This window comes from Ruditapes philippinarum, unplaced genomic scaffold (assembly GCF_026571515.1).
Source record: "Ruditapes philippinarum isolate M1 unplaced genomic scaffold, ASM2657151v2 ctg114_1_1_1_1, whole genome shotgun sequence".
NCBI lineage: Eukaryota > Metazoa > Mollusca > Bivalvia > Venerida > Veneridae > Ruditapes > Ruditapes philippinarum.
The window spans coordinates 100,513-128,053 of NW_026859562.1; the positions used below are offsets into that span (position 1 = coordinate 100,513).

General features: G+C 33.0%; 1 protein-coding gene across 1 annotated transcript; it reads right to left on the bottom strand.

Annotated features, from left to right (window-relative positions):
* Positions 1–4,399: 4,399 nt before the first annotated feature.
* Positions 4,400–27,534, bottom strand: LOC132757003 (kelch-like protein 18). The gene is made up of 11 exons (XM_060748170.1): positions 27,307–27,534; positions 14,508–14,638; positions 13,878–14,016; positions 13,062–13,262; positions 12,280–12,440; positions 11,417–11,553; positions 10,467–10,574; positions 9,696–9,810; positions 9,157–9,261; positions 8,500–8,611; positions 4,400–7,767 (listed from the first exon to the last, which is right to left on the bottom strand). Exons 1-11 carry the CDS (start codon positions 27,412–27,414, stop codon positions 7,378–7,380), a joined length of 1,707 nt encoding a protein of 568 aa, XP_060604153.1. The 5' UTR covers positions 27,415–27,534; the 3' UTR covers positions 4,400–7,377.
* Positions 27,535–27,541: the final 7 nt, after the last annotated feature.

Sequence of the window (27,541 nt, forward strand, 5' to 3'; positions counted from 1 at the left end):
TACACTTCTCGTTTTTCATTCTAACGATCAATTTTGAAATAAAACAATGGCGCCATTTCGTACCGCTGACTAAAAACAAAAGCCGTCAGGTACCATGACCTGTATCAATACAGGTATAAAAATTCTATGATCATTTTGTAAAAGTCTTTGATAAGCAAAATTAAGTTTCAAACTTTCACTAAATCAGTGTACTTAAAATTCACTTGACTTGTAACTCCACTACTAAACTAATAAACAGATGGTAATAAATTGTCTATGTATCGGACGGCTAAAATCGTAGAATTGCATTGTGATACAAACATGAAAGGGTTATGAATCCATTTGTGAGAAATCAATTCTAATGTTAATCTTGTTGGCGTTAAACTAAATTGAAATTGCTTACATTTTATTCCCCTCTCCATAGTACAGGGATACCAATATACACACGCCTTAAATACCATAATAACAGCCAGCTTACAAAGTATTGGTCTTGTTAATCGCACAACTTGTTACATCTCTAGATAATATTGTTTAATTACCTTTTTTATCCGAACACTTTTATCATTTGTATTTTAACACAGCTAATATGTAACGAAGGAAGAAATTAAAGGCTGAAACAGAATTGAATATACATTCTATGTATTTGTATCGTATCTTTACTGATTTAGCTACAAAATATTTTATTTTAAAATGTGAAGTGAAACAATCATTCCATCTGTTTCAGATGAACTGAGATAAGTAAAGTTAGTGAAATGCAAGTATACCAAATATTCAAATTCAAAAATACTCAAGTTTAGCAAATTTTCAAATGCAACTATACCAAATATTCTAATTAAAGAATATCAAATATTTTAATTCAAGTAGATCTCTCTATACCAAATATTCAAATGTAAGTTTACTAAATATTACAGTGTAAGTATACCAGATATTCTAATTCAAGTATAGCAAATATTTTAATGCAAGTATACCACACATCTGAATGCAAGTATACCAAATATTTGTTATAATGGACAATAATCTGCACATATGTCCATCATGCTATCTGATTAATATCTAAAGATTTTATTAATGTGACCTGATGTTTGAGTCCTGGGAGATTGCTATTGTGTTAGCTATGCTCAGCCATTTCACACAAAACCCGATTAACTTTTGATTATATTTATGATCGAGGTTATACAGGTGTCCATATACAAATACCCGTTATCTCGCCTGAGAACGATACTGACCACAATGATAAAATTTTGAATTGAATTTCACTTATAATTCTAGTTCTGTAACAATAGACCGTTGAACAAAAATAGAAAATCAATTTTATAAAATTTCCAGCATTTATGTCAGAAAATAATAATACCAGTCAAGAAATGTGTCGTAAAAGTACTGTTATCGGTATAATTGAAAGACTTAGAATTTCTCGCTGGCAAAACTAGTAATGAAAATATTTTATAGATTAAAGGATAAAATATTAAATTAATAAGAAATCATAATTTCACACAAAAGCAGCATCAATGATAGATATATGTACCAATTATTTTTGTTTTCCCCCTTTTCTTGTTAGCTTTTAAAAGCGATGGGCGCACATACTAGAAATGGGAACAGAATCCACAGCTCAGAGAGGCAAGTTATTTAAATTACGAAATCTTACTACTCGACCACGGAGGCCGTCTATCACAGATGCGTTCAAGTACCACAACCATTTAAGGTTCGTTGAATATTCCGAACAATTCAATATTATTCCAATCATTTATCTATTATTTATTATTAATCAAGAAACTCACGTTGTGTTTGATGAATGTAATCCATTTTTCTAATAACATGCTTTATCAGTTAAATTACACGCATCAGTTAACAACTGATTGTAAATACTAAACAACGTTGATTTATTGAACTTTTATCATTTTATCTGGAACGGTTTATTTTAATTTTCACCAAATATTAACGTTAAATTCTCACAAAAATCACGTTACTTTAATTCCGTCTCAGACATATAAATCCGGAAGTTTGTATTTCTCGATATGACGTTTCTATAGAAACAGAATATTACTCGTAAATATCAGCTTCATAAAGAGATAACGAGCACGTGTTTCGCACGTTTTCTGTAACTATTATTATTTCTTTTCATTCCCTGACAATTTTAACGAGGTGAAAAATAAAAACGTTCAAGTGAACATGTATTTAAATCATCATAATGTAAGAAGAACAAGATAACAAGAATCAACAACTATTAACATTTTTCAAAAATACTTTTACAGTAACTTATGTCCCTATACACTAAAATTTAGTTTGGTATTAAGTGATTTCTTTATAGTACAATCTGATAATCTATATTTTCACTTAGTCTATAAAGTTAACCTTTTCCCTTATATAAGCGTGTTTCGACGGCTTTTTGACCCCCCCCCCTTTTTTAGGCCTCAAACAGTGAAAAAATGTCCTATTTAGACCCCAAACACTGTTTTTCGTTTGAGAAATGTTGTAAAAAAAAGTGACCATTTTTTCGGCGCCGTCCCCCATCCAAATAATACATCAGGGGGTTGCCAGAAGGGGGATGTGCCCCCTTCTGTTTGGGGGGTTTGAAGGGGGGCGGAGTCCCCCTCATCGCCAAGAAAATTTTGGACTTGTGAGAGGCTTAAAATGACCCCAGGTTGATCATAAGGTAACGTGTAACCAACGCTGAAAAGCCTTTGACTCTATCTCAATCCCTTGAGAAGTTGCAGCACTTTGAAGTAAATTTTGATGGAAAAAATCGAGGCAAAAAAGTGATTTTTGGCAATTTTGAGATGTCCCCTCGTTGCCATGGTAACAGGAAATTTAAGACTGAGCATGTCGTTACAAAGGCAATGGTCCAGTCAACATTTGTGCCAAGTTTGATTAGTATTGAAGCATTTTTCATAGTTTCATAGCAGTTTGAACTTGTTACAGGAGGCTTTTCAGTGAAAATGGCCATTTTTCACAATATGCTCATGGGGGAAAGGGTTAAGTAAAAAAATTATAAATGTTACAAAACAACAATTTTTCACCAAAATTAGGTAAAAGACCACATGTTAACATGGAAAAACTTGATTTTGGGTAATTCCAAAGGTTTTTCATCATTTTTTGTTAACCTTTTCCCTTATATAAGCGTGTTTCGACGGCTTTTTGACCCCCCCCCCCCCTTTTTTAGGCCTCAAACAGTGAAAAAATGTCCTATTTAGACCCCAAACACTGTTTTTCGTTTGAGAAATGTTGTAAAAAAAAGTGACCATTTTTTCGGCGCCGTCCCCCATCCAAATAATACATCAGGGGGTTGCCAGAAGGGGGATGTGCCCCCTTCTGTTTGGGGGGTTTGAAGGGGGGCGGAGTCCCCCTCATCGCCAAGAAAATTTTGGACTTGTGAGAGGCTTAAAATGACCCCAGGTTGATCATAAGGTAACGTGTAACCAACGCTGAAAAGCCTTTGACTCTATCTCAATCCCTTGAGAAGTTGCAGCACTTTGAAGTAAATTTTGATGGAAAAAATCGAGGCAAAAAAGTGATTTTTGGCAATTTTGAGATGTCCCCTCGTTGCCATGGTAACAGGAAATTTAAGACTGAGCATGTCGTTACAAAGGCAATGGTCCAGTCAACATTTGTGCCAAGTTTGATTAGTATTGAAGCATTTTTCATAGTTTCATAGCAGTTTGAACTTGTTACAGGAGGCTTTTCAGTGAAAATGGCCATTTTTCACAATATGCTCATGGGGGAAAGGGTTAAGATTGCCCTGCGTTCTCCTCTGCCGCTTTTCTCTATAATAACGGCAATGGTCCCCAACAGGACCAACGTTCGTATTATAAGGTCCTAAAGATGCTAATTACCGTGTTTGGTTCTAGTAATGGTTAACATTTTAATGCCCCGTATGAAGGGCATATTTTTCTGGTCGGTCTGTTTGTCAAAATACCGGGTGGGTTAACTTGCAAAAATTCTTTTAAGGTCAAAAGGTGACTTACAAGCGTTTATGGTGGAGGAATACCATTATAATGGACAGGAGCAGGTACCTGTATAGAACCACTGGCGGTCTGTTAGAATAGTTGACAATAATAAAGTCTTTCGAGAACCTTCAAACTTCACTTGTGCATGCATCTTTATCGCATGACCCACTTAGAGGTCACGGGACCAAAGGTCACAGTAACCGGCCACCGCCCCCTACTTTTGTCTTTAAGGGGACCTAAAATGTACAATTCGAAGTTGCAGCTAAAATGTCATAACCGTGCAACTTAATGCAAATATTGCCTAGCACTTTCAAGGCACTTTGCTGCTATCATCTGATGGCCAGTATCATATACACAGGCATAATTGCTCATCCTGAATATTTGCTTCTGGTGAGATTAAAATCAATGACTGTAACCTTGCGACTTATCAATCTATATGTATATTATATGAAGACTGGGAAAATCAAAATTATTTAAAATAATGTTTTCAATTTTATTAGTCAACAGTGACAAAAATGAACATATTAACAATTGTAAAGAAATACAGGTCATTTAAATACAATATGTGTGACTAGCAAATGAAATACAAATGTACGTAAATTTCAAACTTTCATATAGCTAGCTTTACATACATCCAGTATTACATTTGTACTCTAATAAACTCATAAAGCCATACATATAATGCTTGTAAATACCTTTATAGTCCAATAATACATATGTACTTTAATAATGTATAAGTCATCTACTCTATCTATCTTACAATACATCTGCACTCCAATTCTAAATCTTTAAAACAATAATAGTTTTAAATCAAATGTACTCCAATCAAACCTTATATACAATGTATGTTTTAAAAACATAAATTCTACACAAGTACACATACACTCAAATAATACATCTGTACCCCACCAATAATTCATATGTACTCTTACAAAAAATACATCTGTAGTTCCCAAGTAAAACATATGTACATGTATTCTGCCAGTAGTACATATGTGCTCAACTAGTGATACATCTGTACTTTAGTTATACATCTGTACTACAGTAATACATCTATCATACATTAACACATCTGTACCACACTAGTAAAGCAAATTAACTCTTGTAATACATCTGTAGACCAGAAATACATCTGTACACCAGTAATACATCAGTGCTCAAACAGTAATACATCTGTTCTCCAGAAATACATCTGTACTCCAGTAATACATCAGTATTCCACCAGTTATACATCTGTAATCCTACAGTAATACATCTGTAGGCCTACTCCTACAGTAATACATCAATACTCCAGAAATACATCTGTACTCCAATAATACATCTGTATTCCACCAGCAATACATCAGTATTCCACTTGTAATATATTTTACATCTGCACCCCAGTTATACATCTATACTCTAGTTATACATTGATCTGTATTCCACCAGTTATACATCTGTGCTCAATAACATGACAAATGAGACAGATTTCAAAGTAATTACTGAAACTATATACACAAATCACAGTTGTTATTTCTAATAAACTAGTACACACTCTATTTTAATATTTCACTGGTCAACAGGTCATTCATATTGATTTGTATATTTGTTTTAAACAATAACTATGCAAACAATATATAAATAAGTCAACCAGTGACACAAAACTTTCATATTAGTACTATTTCCACATAATTTTTATTATTTATATGATGTTCACATCTTTACTTCATCTAAATAAGATAAATGATAAAATATACATCTATTTTTTATAAAGCTAATTTTGTGCAAGGTTTCCATTTGCACGTCCAAGGTTTCCATTTGCACTATTTTTGTTGATACATTTATATACAATTTTGTAACTTCAACAAACAAACAAGAGCTTATAAAAATGTGGAAATATACATTCTAAATTAACTAATACATGTATTTCAATAGATATATTTTAAAAAAAGAAGGAAAAAAAGTCTTCCAGTGAAGTAAAAGAGCTCACATTCCTGAATTATATACACAAGGCCATTAACCAATATTGCATTTGAAGTTCTATAAACATCAAATCAGTGAGAAGAAATATAGATAAAATTGTGTCCCTACATGGATGACAGTGGGCCCTGAAGTGATAGTAGTTGACAATAATAGTGTACTTCTATTTATATAAATAATACAACATTTATAAAAAAAACTCCCAAGAAACCTGTACATAGACATACTATAATTATCATTTTTATCCGTGGAAGTAAGTATGGCAGTATCTATATTGCACTTGTTAATAGAATCAGTCATAATTACAGTGTCTTAATTGTAATACCAGTATTGTCTTATCACATTTTTCTGATGTCTTAGAGTATATCTAATAATTTTAACAATTAATCATTATATCACATTTATAAAAAGAAATCATATCACAGACAATGTGACGTTTAACATTAAATAATAAACATATAAATTAATTATACACTATACCATGTATACAGCCACATATACATGTTTTGTTACATACACTGACCTGTGCTAATATAGACCTCTCAGCATTTTATATATCAGCATGCACAATCCATGCTACTTAAACCTGGTGCCAGCACTTATCAGCATTCCTACTATAGAAGCCTGGTACCAGATTTCTGCATACACAAGCCTGATAGCAGTACTATATATTTCAACATTTCATATTTCTGTACATACAATCCTTTCAATACAAATCTGAAACAAGTACTTATAAGCATTTTATATTTCTGTACAAAAAATCCTTCTTACACAAACCTGTAACAGGCACTGTCATTTCATATATATGTTCACACAATCTTAACTTACACAATCCTGGTACCAACAGGGCTCCTATTAAGTCCAAAAATTTGGAAGTCAGAGACTGCAAAATGTCTAACACTGGAAGCCACATTATATATGTAAAGAAGGAAAAAGGTTAACTTTTGGAAGTCACAAGCCAAAATCAGAAGTAAATGACTCCAAAACTTTCACTAATGGAAGAACATAAAATCCTTTCTACACAACCCTTTCTACCAGTATTTCACACAATCCTGTCTACAAAATCTTGGTACCAGTATTTAATATTTCTGAATACACAAGCCTGGTACCAGTATTTAACAATTCCCTCTACAAAAGCTTGGTACCAGTACCTTATATTTCTGTACACACAATCCTTTCTTCACAAGCCTGGAACCAGTATTTCAGATTTCTGTAAAACACAATCCTTTCTACTGTACATAAGCCTGGTTCAAACATTTTATATTTATGTACACACAATGCTCCTAAAACCTGAAGATCAATATTTATTTGTTATCATACACAAAACTCTACCAGAAATAAATAAATTTAACTTTTCACAATTTAAGGTCTGTGTACACAGAATCTTTTCCAAAAAAAAAAAACAAACCTGGTACATGTATCGGTATTTGTTATTTCAATACACAATTCCTGTCTTTCCTTGCAACAAAATATTCTGATACCTGTATTTATCACCATTTTATATTTCTGGTTCTACAGGCACAACCCCTACACCCACACCACCTTCGTGCACTGACATAGGCTTCACAAATGTCCACGTATCTTTTTCTGGATCATACATTTCAACAGAACTTAGATTACCAGCCCCATCATAGCCACCTATTGCATAGATTTTCCCGTATGTTGAAACCAGGGCAACTCTGCTTCTTTTAACATTCATGTCTTTGACTGGTGACCAGCTTTTTGTTATAGGATCGTAACATTCTACTGACTTTAAGAACACGGAGCCATCGTAACCTCCGGCAGCGTAAAGTTTGCCATTTAGTGATGCCACGCCCAGTCTACAACGCTTTGATGTCATAGACGGCAAATATCTCCATGAGTTGGTAGATGTGTTATAACATTCAACCTAAGAATAGACATAGACTACTTACTTTTCTTGACATGATTTTATGTTTAAATATCAAATATTCTAAAACAGTTAGTTATTCCAATTATTGTTTGTCAGTTAAAGAGAGTAGACCTGAAGCAAAACAAAGATTTATTTGCACTGAATGGAATGCAACTATTAGATGGTCATCATCAAAATTTTACTATGATCAAAAACTGAAGTCAAATTTTCTTGCTAACTCTATTATGTCCATCATTACATAGAGGATATTTGTTTAGATGGAAATATATATTTCACACTGTAAAAACCAGATGTAAGAGCTGGTGTTCACGACTGAAATATAATTTGATCGTACATACAATACAAACAGGTTTTCTATTCATTTCATGCTTTTTATTGGTTTGAAGTTCGCTCTCATTAGTGACGTCATCAAATCATGACAAATTATGTTACATATATGAAAATGCTTTGTTCAGATATGCATGTGCATCTCGTAATGAAGCACATTTTACTTACAAAGGCATGTATTTCTAATGATATTTCCACTTATTTAAGTCATTTTCTTTTCATCCACTTTCAGATGCAGTCTGGCAAATGTGAATATTTATTTACATTATATAATTTCACGGTAAAATTATAAGATTATTTCACGGTCAACTGAAAAGCATTTATAAATACGTGGATTTGTACTGTATTATGTAAACTATACAATCTGAAGTAAAACTGGGTCTGATAAAATCAAAAACTTACAGAATCAAATATGGACAGACCATCATGCCCTCCACAAGCATAAATCTCCCCATCAAGGACAGTAACTCCTGCAGCACTTCTATGCTTCAACATATTAGACAATAATGTCCAGCTGGAAAAAAAATGTCAAATTCATTATACTACAGGTTTTACAAACATAGAAAAAATATATATGTGCACTTTCCTCAGTTGCTGGACATTAATAATAAAGACAATTCCTTCATTTGCAATACATATCTACTAACATAATATAATGACAGTAAATTTTTGTTCAGTTAATTGATTAACAAACAAATCAGACAAATGTTGTAAATGAAGTGTTAATCTTACGTGCATATTGAAATGCAAATAGTTCAGCATTAAATAACATAAATATATACTCAGTAAAACAAAGAGTTGCAAGAAACTTTACACTCATTACTAAGTACTGGTTAGTTCCATGAAGGGATTCCAATTTTTCAATAAGCTTATAGGTTCCAGCACAATTAAACTAAAATAAATTTGTATAAACTTAAGAAACTGCTATCATCAAAAAGCCAAATACTTGCTTTAGTTGTTTATAAGCAATATGTCAATGAAGAGTAAAAAACTTGACAAGAACATTTAATTTCTAAGGAAATTACAAAATGAATGAATGTAAACAAAACTCCGACATACACATTTGTTTCTGGGTCATATACTTCTACTGATCTAAGGGAAGTAACTCCATCATAACCACCAAGAACATACAACTTCTTATTCAATGCAGCAGCTCCTAGGGCACTATAATGTTAAAACAAATTTTACATTAACACAGTAATTATTATAGTATATTCTAAAATTCAACCCTATTCTGTTATAACAGGTTAAAACTTTTCACTGATTTAAGAAGTGAACTCAGATAAAGATAACATCCTCAAGTTGACAGTTAAGAAATGATTCAATATAAATTAACAGGAATCCACCGAGCATGTAATTACTAGTGTATATTATCTTTACCTGCCTTTAACTTTGCAGTAAGAATGCCTTTAACAGACTTCACCAATCATAAATGTAGTTAATTAGACAGTTAAGGGAATTCATTTTCAGACTACTATAAACAAGAAGCCGATAGACTAGAATAGAGCCTGGTCAGGCAGTTAAGATGTGAAAGGTGACAAAAATTTGTCTATAAACCGCGTTGCTAGTGCTATAATGGCAAAGGGTCATTCATCTACCTTCTTTTACAATTCATGGAAGCAACTTTTTTCCATCGTTTAGCGTCTTGTTCAAACACTTCTACCGTACTCAACCTGTCCTGACCATCATACCCTCCTATAGCATGCAGCATTCCTAAAATAATATAAAATATATACATTATATATAAATATCTTATGTCAGCATATGGCAACCTAAGAACAGAAAATGCAAACTAAGGTATGACAATCTATTTTAAGGGCTGACAATATAATTGTTACATATACTGCCATATAGTTATCTTCCTACACACAACAAAATTGAGTAAATGAAAAAACTCCTTTTTTCTTAATCATTTTTAGTCAAAAATCATCCTATCAGATATCTGTTTGTAAACATAATTAAACACAATTTTTCTATATGCAAGGGAGATTATTACTGAATGATTTTTGCTAAATGATTAAAGCAGTTATTTACCCTTACATTTATGACTGCACGCATGTAATGAGTTTATATCATTGTGAACAGTAAAGTGGTATAAAAATTAACAACCTCAAAATCACCTGAAGACTTTTCATATTATTCTGAATGTGATATATTTTGTGTTTACCATTCTAGGTCTACAAAAGTGTCATCATGCCATCATATTTCTTATAAATCAAGACATATGAATAAATTTTCATTCAAAATTGTAATCTTTATTGTAAATCATTGCATATGAATATTATGTCAAGGAACAGTAGCTTTTCTTTCACACTGACATTATATTATCATTTTCAGTTTTGATTCTTTTTACTTATATATAGACATACCATTGAGAACAGCTACACCGACCCTGCTCCTTGTTGTACTCATAGCTTCTGCCACCATCCAGCGACTTACTAACGGATCATAACACTCTACAGCACTTAGTGAATCACCTGTATAAAATACAGTCAAACCTTTGTACTGTGACCCTATATAGAGCAATTACCTCTTGACAATAACAGAATTATTCCTTCCTATAAGTAAACATTTGCAATAAATCTAACCTCTATAGAGCAACACCTCTTAACAGCAACCAAAGTCATTTTGTATCATATGGTGTTGCTCTGAAGACTTTGTAAATTTTAACAAGCTTTCCACTATTCCCCTATCAAACAGGGCAATCAAGTGCATTATGCACAGAATATAAATGGAATGCTTCCATGTCATATGACAGCAGATATAATGTCAATAAACCAAATGACAGAAAATTACTTCTTTGCACAATGTTGTTTAACATATTTTTATCAATTCTCTATTTATGAGAACATGTATATATGAATGGAAATAGATATTGCTTTTTCCTGCATTATAGAATAATAATGCATGGTTTATCTTTCCAGTGATTTGTAATCAATCACTTAGGCTTACTGGCCTTTGTGGTTATATTTGTGCACATCTGAACTTGAACTGTGCATTATCTTACAACAATACACTCAAAATTGATATCTATTTCCAAATCTAATTCTTCTTTTTATAATTTGCAATAGCTAAATCTAGATTAACCATTACAATGCTATAAGCATTTGTTTAATATAATAGACCTTTTATCATAAATCATTTATGAGTTAGGAACATGATAAATACATTAAACTGATCAACTATGTACCTGTAATATTTCAAAACTTATAAAAACAATATTTGAATTTGAAAACAGCAATATTCTTATAATTTTTTTTAAATGTTGTACATTAAGAATGAGTCCAATTGAAGGGGGATGGTTGTTTTAAAGACTGACCTGAGGATGTAAGACCACCAACAGCATATATCATGCCTGGAATATCAGTACAGCATCTAGGTCGAGCTTTAAATGTCTGCAACAGATGACGTCTTTCTGGCATCAAGTGATAATCTCTGGCAACATCTAATAAGTCCCTGTGATAATACATTTAATGTGATAATTTATTTCAATCTTAATTTCATTTTGTTTGATAGCAAAATTAAAATGGCACATTTCCAGCATCAATAGTGGAGGAAGTATCATACAGGTATCATACATACATTTCTCCATACATTATTTCAGGTATTAGAGGTCACCAGATTAGAACCATGGGCTTTAGTTTCTGGCTCACATGAAAGAATCCACTGTTAATGAACCATTGTCTTCAAAGAATGAAAATAATAGGTAAGCAAGATTTTAAAGTTGCAAGTTATTATTCGAGGGGGGCACATTGATTGGGCAATGAATATTTCATTTCATGATAAAAATATAAGAATGTGATTGTGAGAGCATACTAAAAATTACTATGATTTGCAATCACTACCTGTGTAATTACAGTAAAATATATATCGATCACTGTGGTATGATCATTATATGATGATAACAATGTGGTGTTAAACAGGGTAATGTTACAACTTTAGAGATGATCACTACTGTATATCATTTGACTATAATCAATTCTGATGCAGTTACTGTTGCTATCATCTATGTTCTCTACTTTTTAAGTAGATATAATAAGTTTTGTGTATTGGACAAAATAAAAGAACTTAATTGTATACTGGTAACTAATTCTAACAATCAAGGAAATAAATAGCACAATTTTGTCTGAATAAACTGACCAAGTAAGGGTCAAGTAGACATGCTCAAGTTGTTTACCATACCTGCATTTATGATCTGATTTTACAAGTTCCTCAGAGGCAACCCTGTCACTTAGATACTGTGGGGTGAGAAGGGGCAGTCTCACTTTGGCAATCAGTTCTGGCAGAAATTCTTGTCTATTATATACATCTTTCTTTACCCACTTTAATGCTGCTTCATAAACCTGCAAATATATATATTTACCAGTTATACACTGTACACAATGATAAACAATATTTTTTGTCAATATCTATGAAAGTATATATAACTACTGCAATGTAAACTATTTGTTGCCACTAATATGATAAACCTGTATCAATATTGGTAATTTGTTACCTCTAATAGTATACAATTGCAATGTTAGCAATTTATTAGCAGGTGCTGCAGTGTTTGCTATTGGTTACCTTAGAAAGTAAACATTTATGGGAATGTACAACTATGGCAGTGAGTCAACTGTTATCTCTAAGGTATAAACACTGCCCCGTGTTAAAAGTTACTTAAATTGGTGTTTAAGGTGGTTTCTCACATTAAAAAATGTTGATTAATAGTTATAACTCTGAGACTATATATAATACCATTAGAAATTAGCCAATAACAAAAATGTGTATTAGATGGAAATCTAAAGGTATATAGGTTCATGTGTTATTTCTTAAAAATAGGTACAAAAATATTCTTTTCAATGTCATGTCTGTTCAAATACTTTTTTACTCTAGCCTGTATTGCATAGATTTTACAGAATCTTTTAATTTAAGCTTAATTTCTTCAATTCTTAACATTTTAACAAAACAAAATATAATTAATTCACCTGTTCCTCAGAATTTACATTAAGTTCATCACGTGACAGTATTTCTACAACATCATTTTTTGAGAGATTCATATATTCCTCTGATTTGCCCACTTCTTTGAAATGTTTCTGGATATATTTATTACAGGCTTCTACAAGATTGGTACACATGTATTGGTCAGCAAATGACCGTACACCAAGACAGTTCTGTGGATGAAGCCTACAATAAAGAAAATTTGAAAAACATATACACTTACATGTAAAATTTTAAATGGGGAAAAAATTTCACTTTTAATTTTTCCATAAAAAAGTAAAAACCCTAAATTTAAAATGTTAAAAAATGATTATTTTAAAATTTTTAAAGGGCCAAAAAAATATATAACAGAAATTTTTACTGATCAAATGAGTAAAACTGAGCACTAATCAAAGGCTTTTTATAAAAGATTAAAAAACTTTAAAAAAATTTAAAAAATTTTGCATTTTGCAAAAAAAGAAAAATAATATTTGAAATTATTGAAGGGGGAATGTAAACTAAGATAAAAGTGACCATGCTTAATAGCTTCTTAACGGTAACAAGGGTTTTATGAAGTGGCTAATAATTTTAGCTAGTTTTTCAAATAAAATAACCCAACATTAAAATTGTATTCAACATTTACAAGGCAAATATTCTTACCAAGAAATAAAGTATTACTAATATGAACAATTGGGCCACACACGACCGTTTGTGATCCTAATATATGATCAAAATTTAATCATTTGTAGAAGGTACTGTGTGAAATCTGATAAATAAGCATTAACTATAGATAATACGCTTAAAATAATTATAGTGACATATCTTTTCTCCAGGAATTCACAGCAAGCATCTTTGACTGATTGTAGATGTAGAAAGCTGGCTGCTATCAGGAGACACTGTACACAGTTTTGATCTATCTCAACTCTACCATTATATGCAAAGTTTACCAATGCTTCTAAGGCACTGAAATTTATACAAGTGTAATAAATACCTTGGGATCATTGCCATGAAGCAACAGGTTCTTCATGAACTTTAAGCAGCAGTGATGCATGTTTCCTGATTCAGTCTAATTTTCATGAAAACTTTGGAAATTTGAAAGTAAAATCTTGTGAAGTCAACAAAAAAGTTATTTATAAATTACAATACACTGCAAACAGCAATTAAACTCCACGTTCAATGTAGATTACGAAAAAGAGGTAAAAATATACAAAAATAGCCCTTACTGTGTTAGTCATGCAGTAGAAATATGGAAATATATAATGCAAAATCAGTCATTAATCGCATATAACACGTAAATTATTATTTGACTTCCTAAAATCTTAGTATCTATTTCTCAAGTTTAATTCTCTTGGAATACTTTTGCACATCTAAAGGCATATATGTATACATAATGTTTTTTATTGTAAATATTACTTGAGCATCAATACTAAAACTTGTATGAAAAATGTACTTACTTTGGATCAATTCCCTGCATACTGATCTCATCTTGTTTTGATTCAACCATATCATGTGTGAACATTGCATGGAAGTATGGAATGCTTGATGCCAATATGATTCTGTGAGCTCTAAACTTCCGATCACCCACCTATAAATATTGGTGAAATTGTATTATTTCAAATATTATATTATTTATGCCAGGTTTGTGACTTATATAAAACATAAAATATGTAATGACATAAAATTATTTTATGTAATGAAAAGAAATTATTCAATATCAATAAAATTAATAAAGGTTGCCAAGACTCATTCCCAAAGGGAGGGCCTGCTTGCAAAGCCAGCATTGCTGTAACCTATCTTCAAAAGTGACGGTTTTGAAAACTTTTCCCGGGAGTACAGCCAAATTATGAATAATAACTTTCCTATTATTTTTGGAGCACGCTGGGAATCACTACCAGCAGGTTTCATGAACTTTATTTAAAAAAGCGTCAGGAACTAGTATAATCTTGGGGTCAGTCTAAAACGCAGACCCATATGCAGACAATATAGTATAGTAAAACGTACACAATATAGCTACAGTGTATTCACAAACTGATCCGTATCTCATTATGGTTCCCATTTAAATTGACATAAAAAATTGAAACACCATGCTGATTAACATCAATCCTAATATAAAGTTTTGCAAAAATACTTTTCCCAAAATGGGACTCTTAAGAGAGTTCACAATCATTTGATAAATACTATTGTAAAATATGTAAATTATCACTGATTCAAGAATATCACAGACTTTAATTAACCCATTTCCATCTACATATATACACGCCTTTTAACACCTCCCCTTTTGATGTCTCAGATGGTGAACAAGAACTGTCGGAGAACAGTAACGCTCGACTATTCAAAAAGTTGTCACAAGGGTGTTTCATTGAGTATAATGATGCTTACCTATATGAATACATATAATTGTCTGAAAAGGTACAAAGGCTTGTTATTAAGATGTTTTACCGAGTTAATCACTGCTTTATTATTATGAATGCATAAAATTGTTCCAAAAAAGGCACAAACCCTTCAGCAGTTGTGGTCCAACAGTGGAGATACCAGATTGCAAGCAAAAACTTCACCTAGAATTTCTTAGTAGAAAAAGGGGCATAATTATGCAAAAAAGCAAATCAGAGTTATGGGACTTGTGCCAATCATCTTAGTTTATCACAGAGAACAAGTCAGTGTGTGAAGTTTCAATCCATTCCCATGAACCCTTCAGTAGTTATGGAGATACTTGCTTACATGCAAAAACTGAACCAAGAATTTCTAAGTCAAAAAAGTGGCATTATTATGCAAAAAAGCAAATCAGTTATGGGACTTGTGCTAATCATCTTCGATGATCACAGAGAACAAGTGTGTGAAGTTTCAATCCTTTCCCTTTAGTAGTTATGGAGATACCAGCTTAAACGCAAAAACTTAACCAAGAATTTCTAAGTCGAAAGGGGCATTTTTATGCAAAAAAGCAAATTATCAGAGTTATGGGACTTGTGCCAATCATGTCACATAATCACAGAGATGAAGTGTGTGAAGTTTCAATCCATTCTCTTCAATAGTTACGGAGATACCAGCTTAAACGCAAAAACTTAACCAAGAATTTCTAAGTCGAAAAAGGGGCATAATTATGCAAAAAAGCAAATCAGAGTTATGGGACTTATGCCAATCATGTTATATAATCACAGAGAATAAGTGTGTGAAGTTTCAATCCCTTCCCTTCAGTAGTTATGGAGATACCAGCTTACACACAAAAACTTAACCACTGGGACGCTGACAAATGGGTGACTGCATTAGCTCAATTATTGTGCGAATAGTTGAGCTAAAAAATGCCTTATTTAGGCCCCCAACACTTTTTATTTGAGAACTGTTGTTAAATAAAGTAACACATGTAACTTTTTCGGCCCGCCCCCTATCAAAAAGATACATCAGTGATGCAGGGGGTGCCTGAGGGTGGATGTGCCCCCTTTTGCTTAGGGGTTTGAAGGAGGGCTCTCCTCATCTTTAAGAAAATGAGAGGCTAAAAATTACCTCAGGTTGATCATAAGGTAATGTGTAACCAGCAAAATGCACAATAATTGATTAGGACAAGGGTATCATACACATGAACTTTTTTCGATGATCAAGTGGGAGATTTTTCTTCAAAAAGAGGTAGATTTTAGAATTTGCAATAAACAAAGAACGAAGTTCGGACATCAAAAATAGGGAGATGTTTTTAATTTGTAAAAATACCCCTTATTTTAAGAAAAATCTTTGAAAATATGGGTGCAGAAAGTGGGAGTCTCCCGCTTAAAGTGGAGAGTTCAGATGTATGGGGTATTTGCGAACGAAAAATAAGGTTAAATCAACTTATGTTATTCTGGTTAGGTTTTGTAACAGGTCTAATCCAAATCTTTAATGCCGCATCACATGAAAAGCAAAAATATTAAAAAGCAGCTTATAAAGTTCTGGAAGCCAGAACCAGAGACATAGATAACAGAGATAAGCAGCTCCTATATATTCCATTGAAATATCACTCATGCCTATCAAAATTTGAAAAATTAGGCATTTTGTAGCAAATAAAACTTAATGGATGTACATTTGATCATTTAATATTATTATTATATACCATTTGAAAGGTAAATCTTTTATCTATTGCTGCATGTTAAAATATTGGTTACTTTCCATGCCTTTCACTTAGAAAAACATGGCAGAACATACCCACTGAGCCAGTTTTTTGTCATATGAATAGTTTTGTAACAAAAATTATTAAGTAGTTCTTTTTAAAAAACTAGAACTCCGCGGGTCGGATGTGTCGCCTTGTGAACAATGTAGTTTAGGAGAAATGGCCAGGACAAAAATGAAATATGAAAAATAACAAAGGGCAATAACTAAAAAAATAATAAGTGCAGAGCAGCAGTTTCTGTGCACTGCACTTCTTATCAATAACATCTATCATTCTATGATGTTTCAAGTCCATAGCTTTCATACTTGAGGAGAAATGACCAGGACAAAAATAAAGTAAGAAAATCAACAAAGGGCAATAACTCAAAAAATAAGAAATGCAGAGTATCAGTTCTTATGCACTGCACTTTCTCTTAATGAGATCTATCATCCTATGAAGTTTCAAGTCCATGGCTTTTATACATTGGGAGAAATGGCCCGGACAAAAATAAAGTATGAAAATTAACAAAGGGCAATAACTCAAAAATTAGGAAGTGTAGAGTACCGGTTTTTATGCAATGCACTTCTTCTTAATGAGATCTATCATCCTATGAAGTTTCAAGTCCATAGCTTTTTTAGTTGAAGAGAAATGGCCCCGGACAAAATTAAAGTATGAAAGTTAACAAAGGGCAATAACTCAAAAAATAAGAACTGCAGAGTACCGGTCCTTGTGCACTGCACTTCGGGTTATTGAAAGAAGCATGCATACCAAGTTTGAAGTCAATCAGACTTATAGTGACTGAGTTATGCTCCGGACAAGCTTTAGGGGGCGCCGACAACGACGACACAGACGCCGCCGACAAAAGTAACCCCTATATGTCACCTTTTCAAGGCGACACAATGATGTTACATTTATTTAAATGGGAACTGTAAATATTTTTACCTGCAGCCATAGACAAATGCATAAGCATAAGTTTTATTTTACTGATTTTGATATCTGGTTAATAAGTTTTACTTGCTACAAGTTTTAAGTTTAGAAGGCATGCGATGTACAATAACTTGGCTAATCAATCAACAATCAACAATCGACATTCAATGTCTAGCTAGACAATCAACATTCAGCTCAACATTCGATCTATAATAATAATCAAACAATTCTCAAAGTGAATGTTGAGCTAGACAATCAACAATCAGCTAGACATTCGAAAATTTCTTATGTCGAGCTAGACAATCAACATTCAGCTCAACATTCGACCTGTAATAATTATCAAAGTATCCTTAAAGTGAATGTTGAGCTAAACAATCAACAATCAGCTAGACATTCGATAATTTCTTATGTCGAGCTAGACAATCGACATTCAGCTCAACATTCGATCAATAATAAAAATCAAAGAATTGTCAAAGTGAATGTTGAGCTAGACAATCGACAACCAGCTAGACATTCAGAAAATTCTTATGTCGAGCTAGACAATCGACATTCAGCTCAACATTCGATCAATAATAATGATCGAGGTTTTCTTAAAGTGAATGTTGAGCTAGACAGTCGACAATCAGCTAGACATTCAGAAATTTCTTATGTCGAGCTAGACAATCGACATTCAGCTCAACATTCGATCAATAATAAAGATCGAGGTTTTCTTAAAGTGAATGTTGAGCTAGACAATCGACAATCAGCTAGACATTCAGAAATTTCTTATGTCGAGCTAGACAATCAACATTCAGCTCAACATTCGACCTGTAATAATTATCAAAGTATCCTTAAAGTGAATGTTGAGCTAGACAATCAACAACCAGCTAGACATTCGATAATTTCTTATGTCGAGCTAGACAATCGACATTCAGCTCAACATTCGATCTATTATAAAAATCAAAGAATTTTCAAAGTGAATGTTGAGCTAGACAATCGACAATCAGCTAGACATTCAGAAATTTTCTTATGTCGAGCTAGACAATCGACATTCAGCTCAACATTCGATCAATAATAATGATCGAGGTTTTCTTAAAGTGAATGTTGAGCTAGACAATCAACAATCAGCTAGACATTCGATAATTTCTTATGTCGAGCTAGACAATCGACATTCAGCTCAACATTCGACTTGTAATAATAATCAAAGTATTCTTAAAATGAATGTTTAGCTAGACAATTAACAATCAGCTAGACATTTGAAAATTTCTTATGTCGAGCTAGACAATCAACATTCAGCTCAACATTGGACCTGTAATAATTATCAAAGTATCCTTAAAGTGAATGTTGAGCTAGACAATCAACAATCAGCTAGACATTCGATAATTTCTTATGCCGAGCTAAACAATCGACATTCAGCTCAACATTTGATCTATAATAAAAATCAAAGAATTTTCAAAGTGAATGTTGAGCTAGACAATCGACAATCAGCTAGACATTCAGAAATTTCTTATGTCGAGCTAGACAATCGACATTCAGCTCAACATTCGATCAATAATAATGATCGAGGTTTTCTTAAAGTGAATGTTGAGCTAGACAATCAACAATCAGCTAGACATTCGATAATTTCTTAAGTCGAGCTAGACAATCGACATTCAGCTCAACATTCGATCAATAATAATGATCGAGGTTTTCTTAAAGTGAATGTTGAGCTAGACAATCGACAATCAGCTAGACATTCAGAAATTTTTTTATGTCGAGCTAGACAATCGACATTCAGCTCAACATTCGACTTGTAATAAATATCAAAGTATTCTCAAAATCAATGTTCAGCTAGACAATCAACAAAAAGCTAGACATTTGAAAATTTCTTATGTCGAGCTAGACAATCAACATTCAGCTCAACATTCGACCTGTAATAATTATCAAAGTATCCTTAAGATGAATGTTGAGCTAGACAATCAACAATCAGCTAGACATTCGATAATTTCTTATGCCGAGCTAGACAATCGACATTCAGCTCAACATTCGATCTATAATAAAAATCAAAGAATTTTCAAAGGGAATGTTGAGCTAGACAATCGACAATCAGCTAGACATTCAGAAATTTCTTATGTCGAGCTAGACAATCGACATTCAGCTCAACATTCGATCTATAATAATGATCGAGGTTTTCTTAAAGTGAATGTTGAGCTAGACAATCAACAATCAGCTAGACATACGATAATTACTTATGTCGAGCTAGACAATCGACATTCAGCTCAACATTCGATCTATAATAATAATCAAACAATTCTCAAAATGAATGTTGAGCTAGACAATCAACAATCAGCTAGACATTCGAAAATTTCTTATGTCTAGCTAGACAATCAACATTCAGCTCAACATTCGACCTGTAATAATTATCAAAGTATCCTTAAAGTGAATGTTGAGCTGAACAATCAACAATCAGCTAGACATTCGATAATTTCTTATGTCGAGCTAGACAATTGACATTCAGCTCAACATTCGATCTATAAAAAAATCAAAGAATTTTCAAAGTGAATGTTGAGCTAGACAATCGACAATCAGCTAGACAATCAGAAATTTCTTATGTCGAGCTAGACAATCGACATTCAGCTCAACATTCGATCTATAATAATGATCGAGGTTTTCTTAAAGTGAATTTTGAGCTAGACAATCAACAATCAGCTAGACATTCGATAATTTCTTATGTCGAGCTAGACAATCGACATTCAGCTCAACATTCGACTTGTAATAAATATCAAAGTATTCTTAAAATCAATGTTTAGCTAGACAATCAACAATCAGCTAGACATTTGAAAATTTCTTATGTCGAGCTAGACAATCAACATTCAGCTCAACATTCGACCTGTAATAATTATCAAAGTATCCTTAAGGTGAATGTTGAGCTAGACAATCAACAATCAGCTAGACATTCGATAATTTCTTATGCCGAGCTAGACAATCGACATTCAGCTCAACATTCGATCTATAATAAAAATCAAAGAATTTTCAAAGGGAATGTTGAGCTAGACAATCGACAATCAGCTAGACATTCAGAAATTTCTTATGTCGAGCTAGACAATCGACATTCAGCTCAACATCCGATCTATAATAATGATCGAGGTTTTCTTAAAGTGAATGTTGAGCTAGACAATCAACAATCAGCTAGACATTCGATAATTACTTATATCGAGCTAGACAATCGACATTCAGCTCAACATTCGATCTATAATAATAATCAAACAATTCTCAAAATGAATGTTGATCTTGACAATCAACAATCAGCTAGACATTCGAAAATTTCTTATGTCTAGCTAGACAATCAACATTCAGCTCAACATTCGACCTGTAATAATTATCAAAGTATCCTTAAAGTGAATGTTGAGCTGGACAATCAACAATCAGCTAGACATTCGATAATTTCTTATGTCGAGCTAGACAATCGACATTCAGCTCAACATTCGATCTATAAAAAAATCAAAGAATTTTCAAAGTGAATGTTGAGCTAGACAATCGACAATCAGCTAGACATTCAGAAATTTCTTATGTCGAGCTAGACAATCGACATTCAGCTCAACATTCGATCTATAATAATGATCAAGGTTTTCTTAAAGTGAATTTTGAGCTAGACAATCAACAATCAGCTAAACATTCGATAATTTCTTATGTCGAGCTAGACAATCGACATTCAGCTCAACATTCGACTTTTAATAAATATCAAAGTATTCTCAAAATCAATGTTCAGCTAGACAATCAACATTCAGCTCAACATTCGACCTGTAATAATTATCGATTGTCTAGCTCAACATTCACTTTAAGAAAACCTCGATCATTATTATTGATCGAATGTTGAGCTGATTGTCGATTGTCTAGCTCAACATTCACTTTGACAATTCTTTGATTTTTTTATAGATCGAATGTTGAGCTGAATGTCGATTGTCTAGCTCGACATAAGAAATTATCGAATGTCTAGCTGATTGTTGATTGTCCAGCTCAACATTCACTTTAAGGATACTTTGATAATTATTACAGGTCGAATGTTGAGCTGAATGTTGATTGTCTAGCTCGACATAAGAAATTTTCAAATGTCTAGCTGATTGTTGATTGTCTAGCTAAACATTGATTTTAAGAATACTTTGATATTTATTACAAGTCGAATGTTGAGCTGAATGTCGATTGTCTAGCTCGACATAAGAAATTATCGAATGTCTAGCTGATTGTTGATTGTCTAGCTCAAAATTCACTTTAAGAAAACCTCGATCATTATTATAGATCGAATGTTGAGCTGAATGTCGATTGTCTAGCTCAACATTCACTTTGAAAATTCTTTGATTTTTTTATAGATCGAATGTTGAGCTGAATGTCAATTGTCTAGCTCGACATAAGAAATTATCGAATGTCTAGCTGATTGTTGATTGTTCAGCTCAACATTCACTTTAAGGATACTTTGATAATTATTACAGGTCGAATGTTGAGCTGAATGTTGATTGTCTAGCTAGACATAAGAAATTTTCGAATGTCTAGCTGATTGTTGATTGTCTAGCTCAACATTCATTTTGAGAATTGTTTGATTATTATTATAGATCGAATGTTGAGCTGAATGTCGATTGTCTAGCTCGACATAAGTAATTATCGTATGTCTAGCTGATTGTTGATTGTCTAGCTCAACATTCACTTTAAGAAAACCTCGATCATTATTATAGATCGAATGTTGAGCTGAATGTCGATTGTCTAGCTCGACATAAGAAATTTCTGAATGTCTAGCTGATTGTCGATTGTCTAGCTCAACATTCCCTTTGAAAATTCTTTGATTTTTATTATAGATCGAATGTTGAGCTGAATGTCGATTGTCTAGCTCGGCATAAGAAATTATCGAATGTCTAGCTGATTGTTGATTGTCTAGCTCAACATTCATCTTAAGGATACTTTGATAATTATTACAGGTCGAATGTTGAGCTGAATGTTGATTGTCTAGCTCGACATAAGAAATTTTCAAATGTCTAGCTGATTGTTGATTGTCTAGCTGAACATTGATTTTGAGAATACTTTGATATTTATTACAAGTCGAATGTTGAGCTGAATGTCGATTGTCTAGCTCGACATAAGAAATTATCGAATGTCTAGCTGATTGTTGATTGTCTAGCTCAAAGTTCACTTTAAGAAAACCTCGATCATTATTATAGATCGAATGTTGAGCTGAATGTCGATTGTCTAGCTCGACATAAGAAATTTCTGAATGTCTAGCTGATTGTCGATTGTCTAGCTCAACATTCACTTTGAAAATTCTTTGATTTTTTTATAGATCGAATGTTGAGCTGAATGTCGATTGTCTAGCTCGACATAAGAAATTATCGAATGTCTAGCTGATTTTTGATTGTCCAGCTCAACATTCACTTTAAGGATACTTTGATAATTATTACAGGTCGAATGTTGAGCTGAATGTTGATTGTCTAGCTAGACATAAGAAATTTTCGAATGTCTAGCTGATTGTTGATTGTCTAGCTCAACATTCATTTTGAGAATTGTTTGATTATTATTATAGATCGAATGTTGAGCTGAATGTCGATTGTCTAGCTCGACATAAGAAATTATCGTATGTCTAGCTGATTGTTGATTGTCTAGCTCAACATTCACTTTAAGAAAAACCTCGATCATTATTATAGATCGAATGTTGAGCTGAATGTCGATTGTCTAGCTCGACATAAGAAATTTCTGAATGTCTAGCTGATTGTCAATTGTCTAGCTCAACATTCCCTTTCAAAATTCTTTGATTTTTATTATAGATAAAATGTTGAGCTGAATGTCGATTGTCTAGCTCGGCATAAGAAATTATTGAATGTCTAGTTGATTGTTGATTGTCTAGCTCAACATTCACCTTAAGGATACTTTGATAATTATTACAGGTCGAATGTTGAGCTGAATGTTGATTGTCTAGCTCGACATAAGAAATTTTCAAATGTCTAGCTGATTGTTGATTGTCTAGCTAAACATTGATTTTAAGAATACTTTGATATTTATTACAAGTCGAATGTTGAGCTGAATGTCGGTTGTCTAGCTCGACATAAGAAATTTCTGAATGTCTAGCTGATTGTCGATCGTCTAGCTCAACATTCACTTTGAAAATTCTTTGATTTTTTTATAGATCGAATGTTGAGCTGAATGTCGATTGTATAGCTCGGCATAAGAAATTATCGAATGTCTAGCTGATTGTTGATTGTCTAGCTCAACATTCACCTTAAGGATACTTTGATAATTATTACAGGTCGAATGTTGAGCTGAATGTTGATTGTCGAGCTCGACATAAGAAATTTTCAAATGTCTAGCTGATTGTTGATTGTCTAGCTAAACATTGATTTTAAGAATACTTTGATATTTATTACAAGTCGAATGTTGAGCTGAATGTCGATTGTCTAGCTCGACATAAGAAATTATCGAATGTCTAGCTGATTGTTGATTGTCTAGCTCAAAATTCACTTTAAGAAAACCTCGATCATTATTATAGATCGAATGTTGAGCTGAATGTCGATTGTCTAGCTCGACATAAGAAATTTCTGAATGTCTAGCTGATTGTCGATTGTCTAGCTCAACATTCACTTTGAAAATTCTTTGATTTTTTTATAGATCGAATGTTGAGCTGAATGTCGATTGTCTAGCTCGACATAAGAAATTATCGAATGTCTAGCTGATTGTTGATTGTCCAGCTCAACATTCACTTTAAGGATACTTTGATAATTATTACAGGTCGAATGTTGAGCTGAATGTTGATTGTCTAGCTAGACATAAGAAATTTTCGAATGTCTAGCTGATTGTTGATTGTCTAGCTCAACATTCATTTTGAGAATTGTTTGATTATTATTATAGATCGAATGTTGAGCTGAATGTCGATTGTCTAGCTCGACATAAGTAATTATCGAATGTCTAGCTGATTGTTGATTGTCTAGCTCAACATTCACTTTAAGAAAACCTCGATCATTATTATAGATCGAATGTTGAGCTGAATGTCGATTGTCTAGCTCGACATAAGAAATTTCTGAATGTCTAGCTGATTGTCGATTGTCTAGCTCAACATTCCCTTTGAAAATTCTTTGATTTTTATTATAGATCGAATGTTGAGCTGAATGTCGATTGTCTAGCTCGGCATAAGAAATTATCGAATGTCTAGCTGATTGTTGATTGTCTAGCTCAACATTCACCTTAAGGATACTTTGATAATTATTACAGGTCGAATGTTGAGCTGAATGTTGATTTCTAGCTCGACATAAGAAATTTTCAAATGTCTAGCTGATTGTTGATTGTCTAGCTAAACATTGATTTTAAGAATACTTTGATATTTATTACAAGTCGAATGTTGAGCTGAATGTCGATTGTCTAGCTCGACATAAGAAATTATCGAATGTCTAGCTGATTGTTGATTGTCTAGCTCAAAATTCACTTTAAGAAAACCTCGATCATTATTATTGATCGAATGTTGAGCTGAATGTCGATTGTCTAGCACGACATAAGAAATTTCTGAATGTCTAGCTGATTGTCGATTGTCTAGCTCAACATTCACTTTGAAAATTCTTTGATTTTTTTATAGATCGAATGTTGAGCTGAATGTCGATTGTCTAGCTCGACATAAGAAATTATCGAATGTCTAGCTGATTGTTGATTGTCCAGCTCAACATTCACTTTAAGGATACTTTGATAATTATTACAGGTCGAATGTTGAGCTGAATGTTGATTGTCTAGCTAGACATAAGAAATTTTCGAATGTCTAGCTGATTGTTGATTGTCTAGCTCAACATTCATTTTGAGAATTGTTTGATTATTATTATAGATCGAATGTTGAGCTGAATGTTGATTGTCTAGCTAGACATTGAATGTCGATTGTTGATTGTTGATTGTTTAGCCAAGTTATTGCACATAGGCATGCGTGATATTTTAACTGACTAGGAAGTTGCCTATCTCTGTTATCTATGTCTCTGCCAGAACTAATTTATAGGACTATTGTCTGTTTACTGTTTACTGTTTCCTTGGAGTATTGTAAGCACTTCTGTGCTTGTTGACTCCCTCGATCTCATGTTTACATTTGGTGTTCCGCTTCCGGTTGAAAAAATCACGCGGAAAAGTACGCGTCTAGGAATATATATCTTCCAGGTCAAACCTTTGATTCTGCCATGCTTTATCCAATTTACATTTGAATGAGTTAACACTATTGCTACAAACTATCGTTTCGTCCAGGTCATTCCATATATATTGCACGAGCAGGAAAAGCATTTAAGCGTATAGATTTTACACAACGGGGTTTGTTAAGGCGATATATGTGCCCCCTAGTGGGATTGTCATTAAACGAGAGTAACTTTTCACAGTCAAAATCTTCTAGACCATTAATTAGTTTATACAACTCAATCATATCATACCGTTTTCTCTTATACAGCATCGTTGGGAGATTAAGTTCTTTCAGTCTTTCAGAATAAGAAAGTCCTTTTAACTCTGGAACTATACGAGTTGCACGTCTCTGAATATTCTCAATGAGTTGGCTATTTTTCTTCGTACTTGGGAACCAAACAATGCACCCGTAGTCAATGATGGATCGTACCAAACCTTTGTACAGTGTTATAAAAAGTTTCTTATTCATAAATTTAAAAGATCTCTTAATTAAACCAATGAGTCTGTTACATCTATTTACCACACTTGCAACATGATTATTAAACTTTAAAGAACTTACAAAGTGATTCCGAGGTCTTTTTCTTCTGTGCATATTGGAATTTCAATAGTTTGTTTTTTACTGTCTCTCATGTGATATACATATTTATGTTTAACATTTCCATACTGTATAAATTTACATTTTGGCACGGAAAACTGTAACAGCCACTTGTCACTCCAGTCACATAATTTCATCAAGTCTTTTTGAATTACTTGTTGGTCATTTGGCGAACTAATTGGTAAGTAAATCTTACTGTCGTCAGCAAAAAGTTTACAATATGATTCAAGGCTGTCAGGCATATCATTCATGTATAAGATGCAACTTATGATAAGATATAAAATAAATGGATAAAGCGGTTTTAATTTGCCAGTTTACAGGGGCTGATCAAGCTGGATTAGGGTCTAACCCCCAAGTGTCTGTGATTATTGCATCGGGAGCGAAAGGTTTAGGGGCCGAAACGTTCTGTTCATTGCTTTTCATCACGAACCTTTCCCTTAGTAAAGGTGCCATTATCTTCTAGAATTGCCCAATAAATTTTTTATACCTTTAATGTAACATCGCATAATTTCCCTTGTCTCCTTATTTCTTCAAAGACTGGAAAAGCCAAATTTGGTAGGTCATTTTTCTGAAATACCTCAATTTCGTCCGCCATGTTTGTTTTTAATACATTCGTAATACTTCGGTCCTTTCCGTCAATTCAGCATTTTTCCGTAGACTGGCCCCCTGCGCACTTCTAAAATGTACCATAATGGAACAGGGAACCAGATTAAATTTTCCGG

What these genes read in the sequence shown, in the direction of transcription:
- LOC132757003 (XM_060748170.1), bottom strand. Translation starts at nt 27,414, where the DNA reads ATGGCGGACGAAATTGAGGTATTTCAGAAAAATGACCTACCAAATTTG. An exon ending in ATGCAGGGAATTGATCCAAA is followed by an intron (nt 14,017 to 14,507) that starts GTAAGTACATTT and finishes TATAAATTTCAG; the next exon opens with TGCCTTAGAAGCATTGGTAA. An exon ending in GTCTGTCCATATTTGATTCT is followed by an intron (nt 7,768 to 8,499) that starts GTAAGTTTTTGA and finishes GTCTATTCTTAG; the next exon opens with GTTGAATGTTATAACACATC.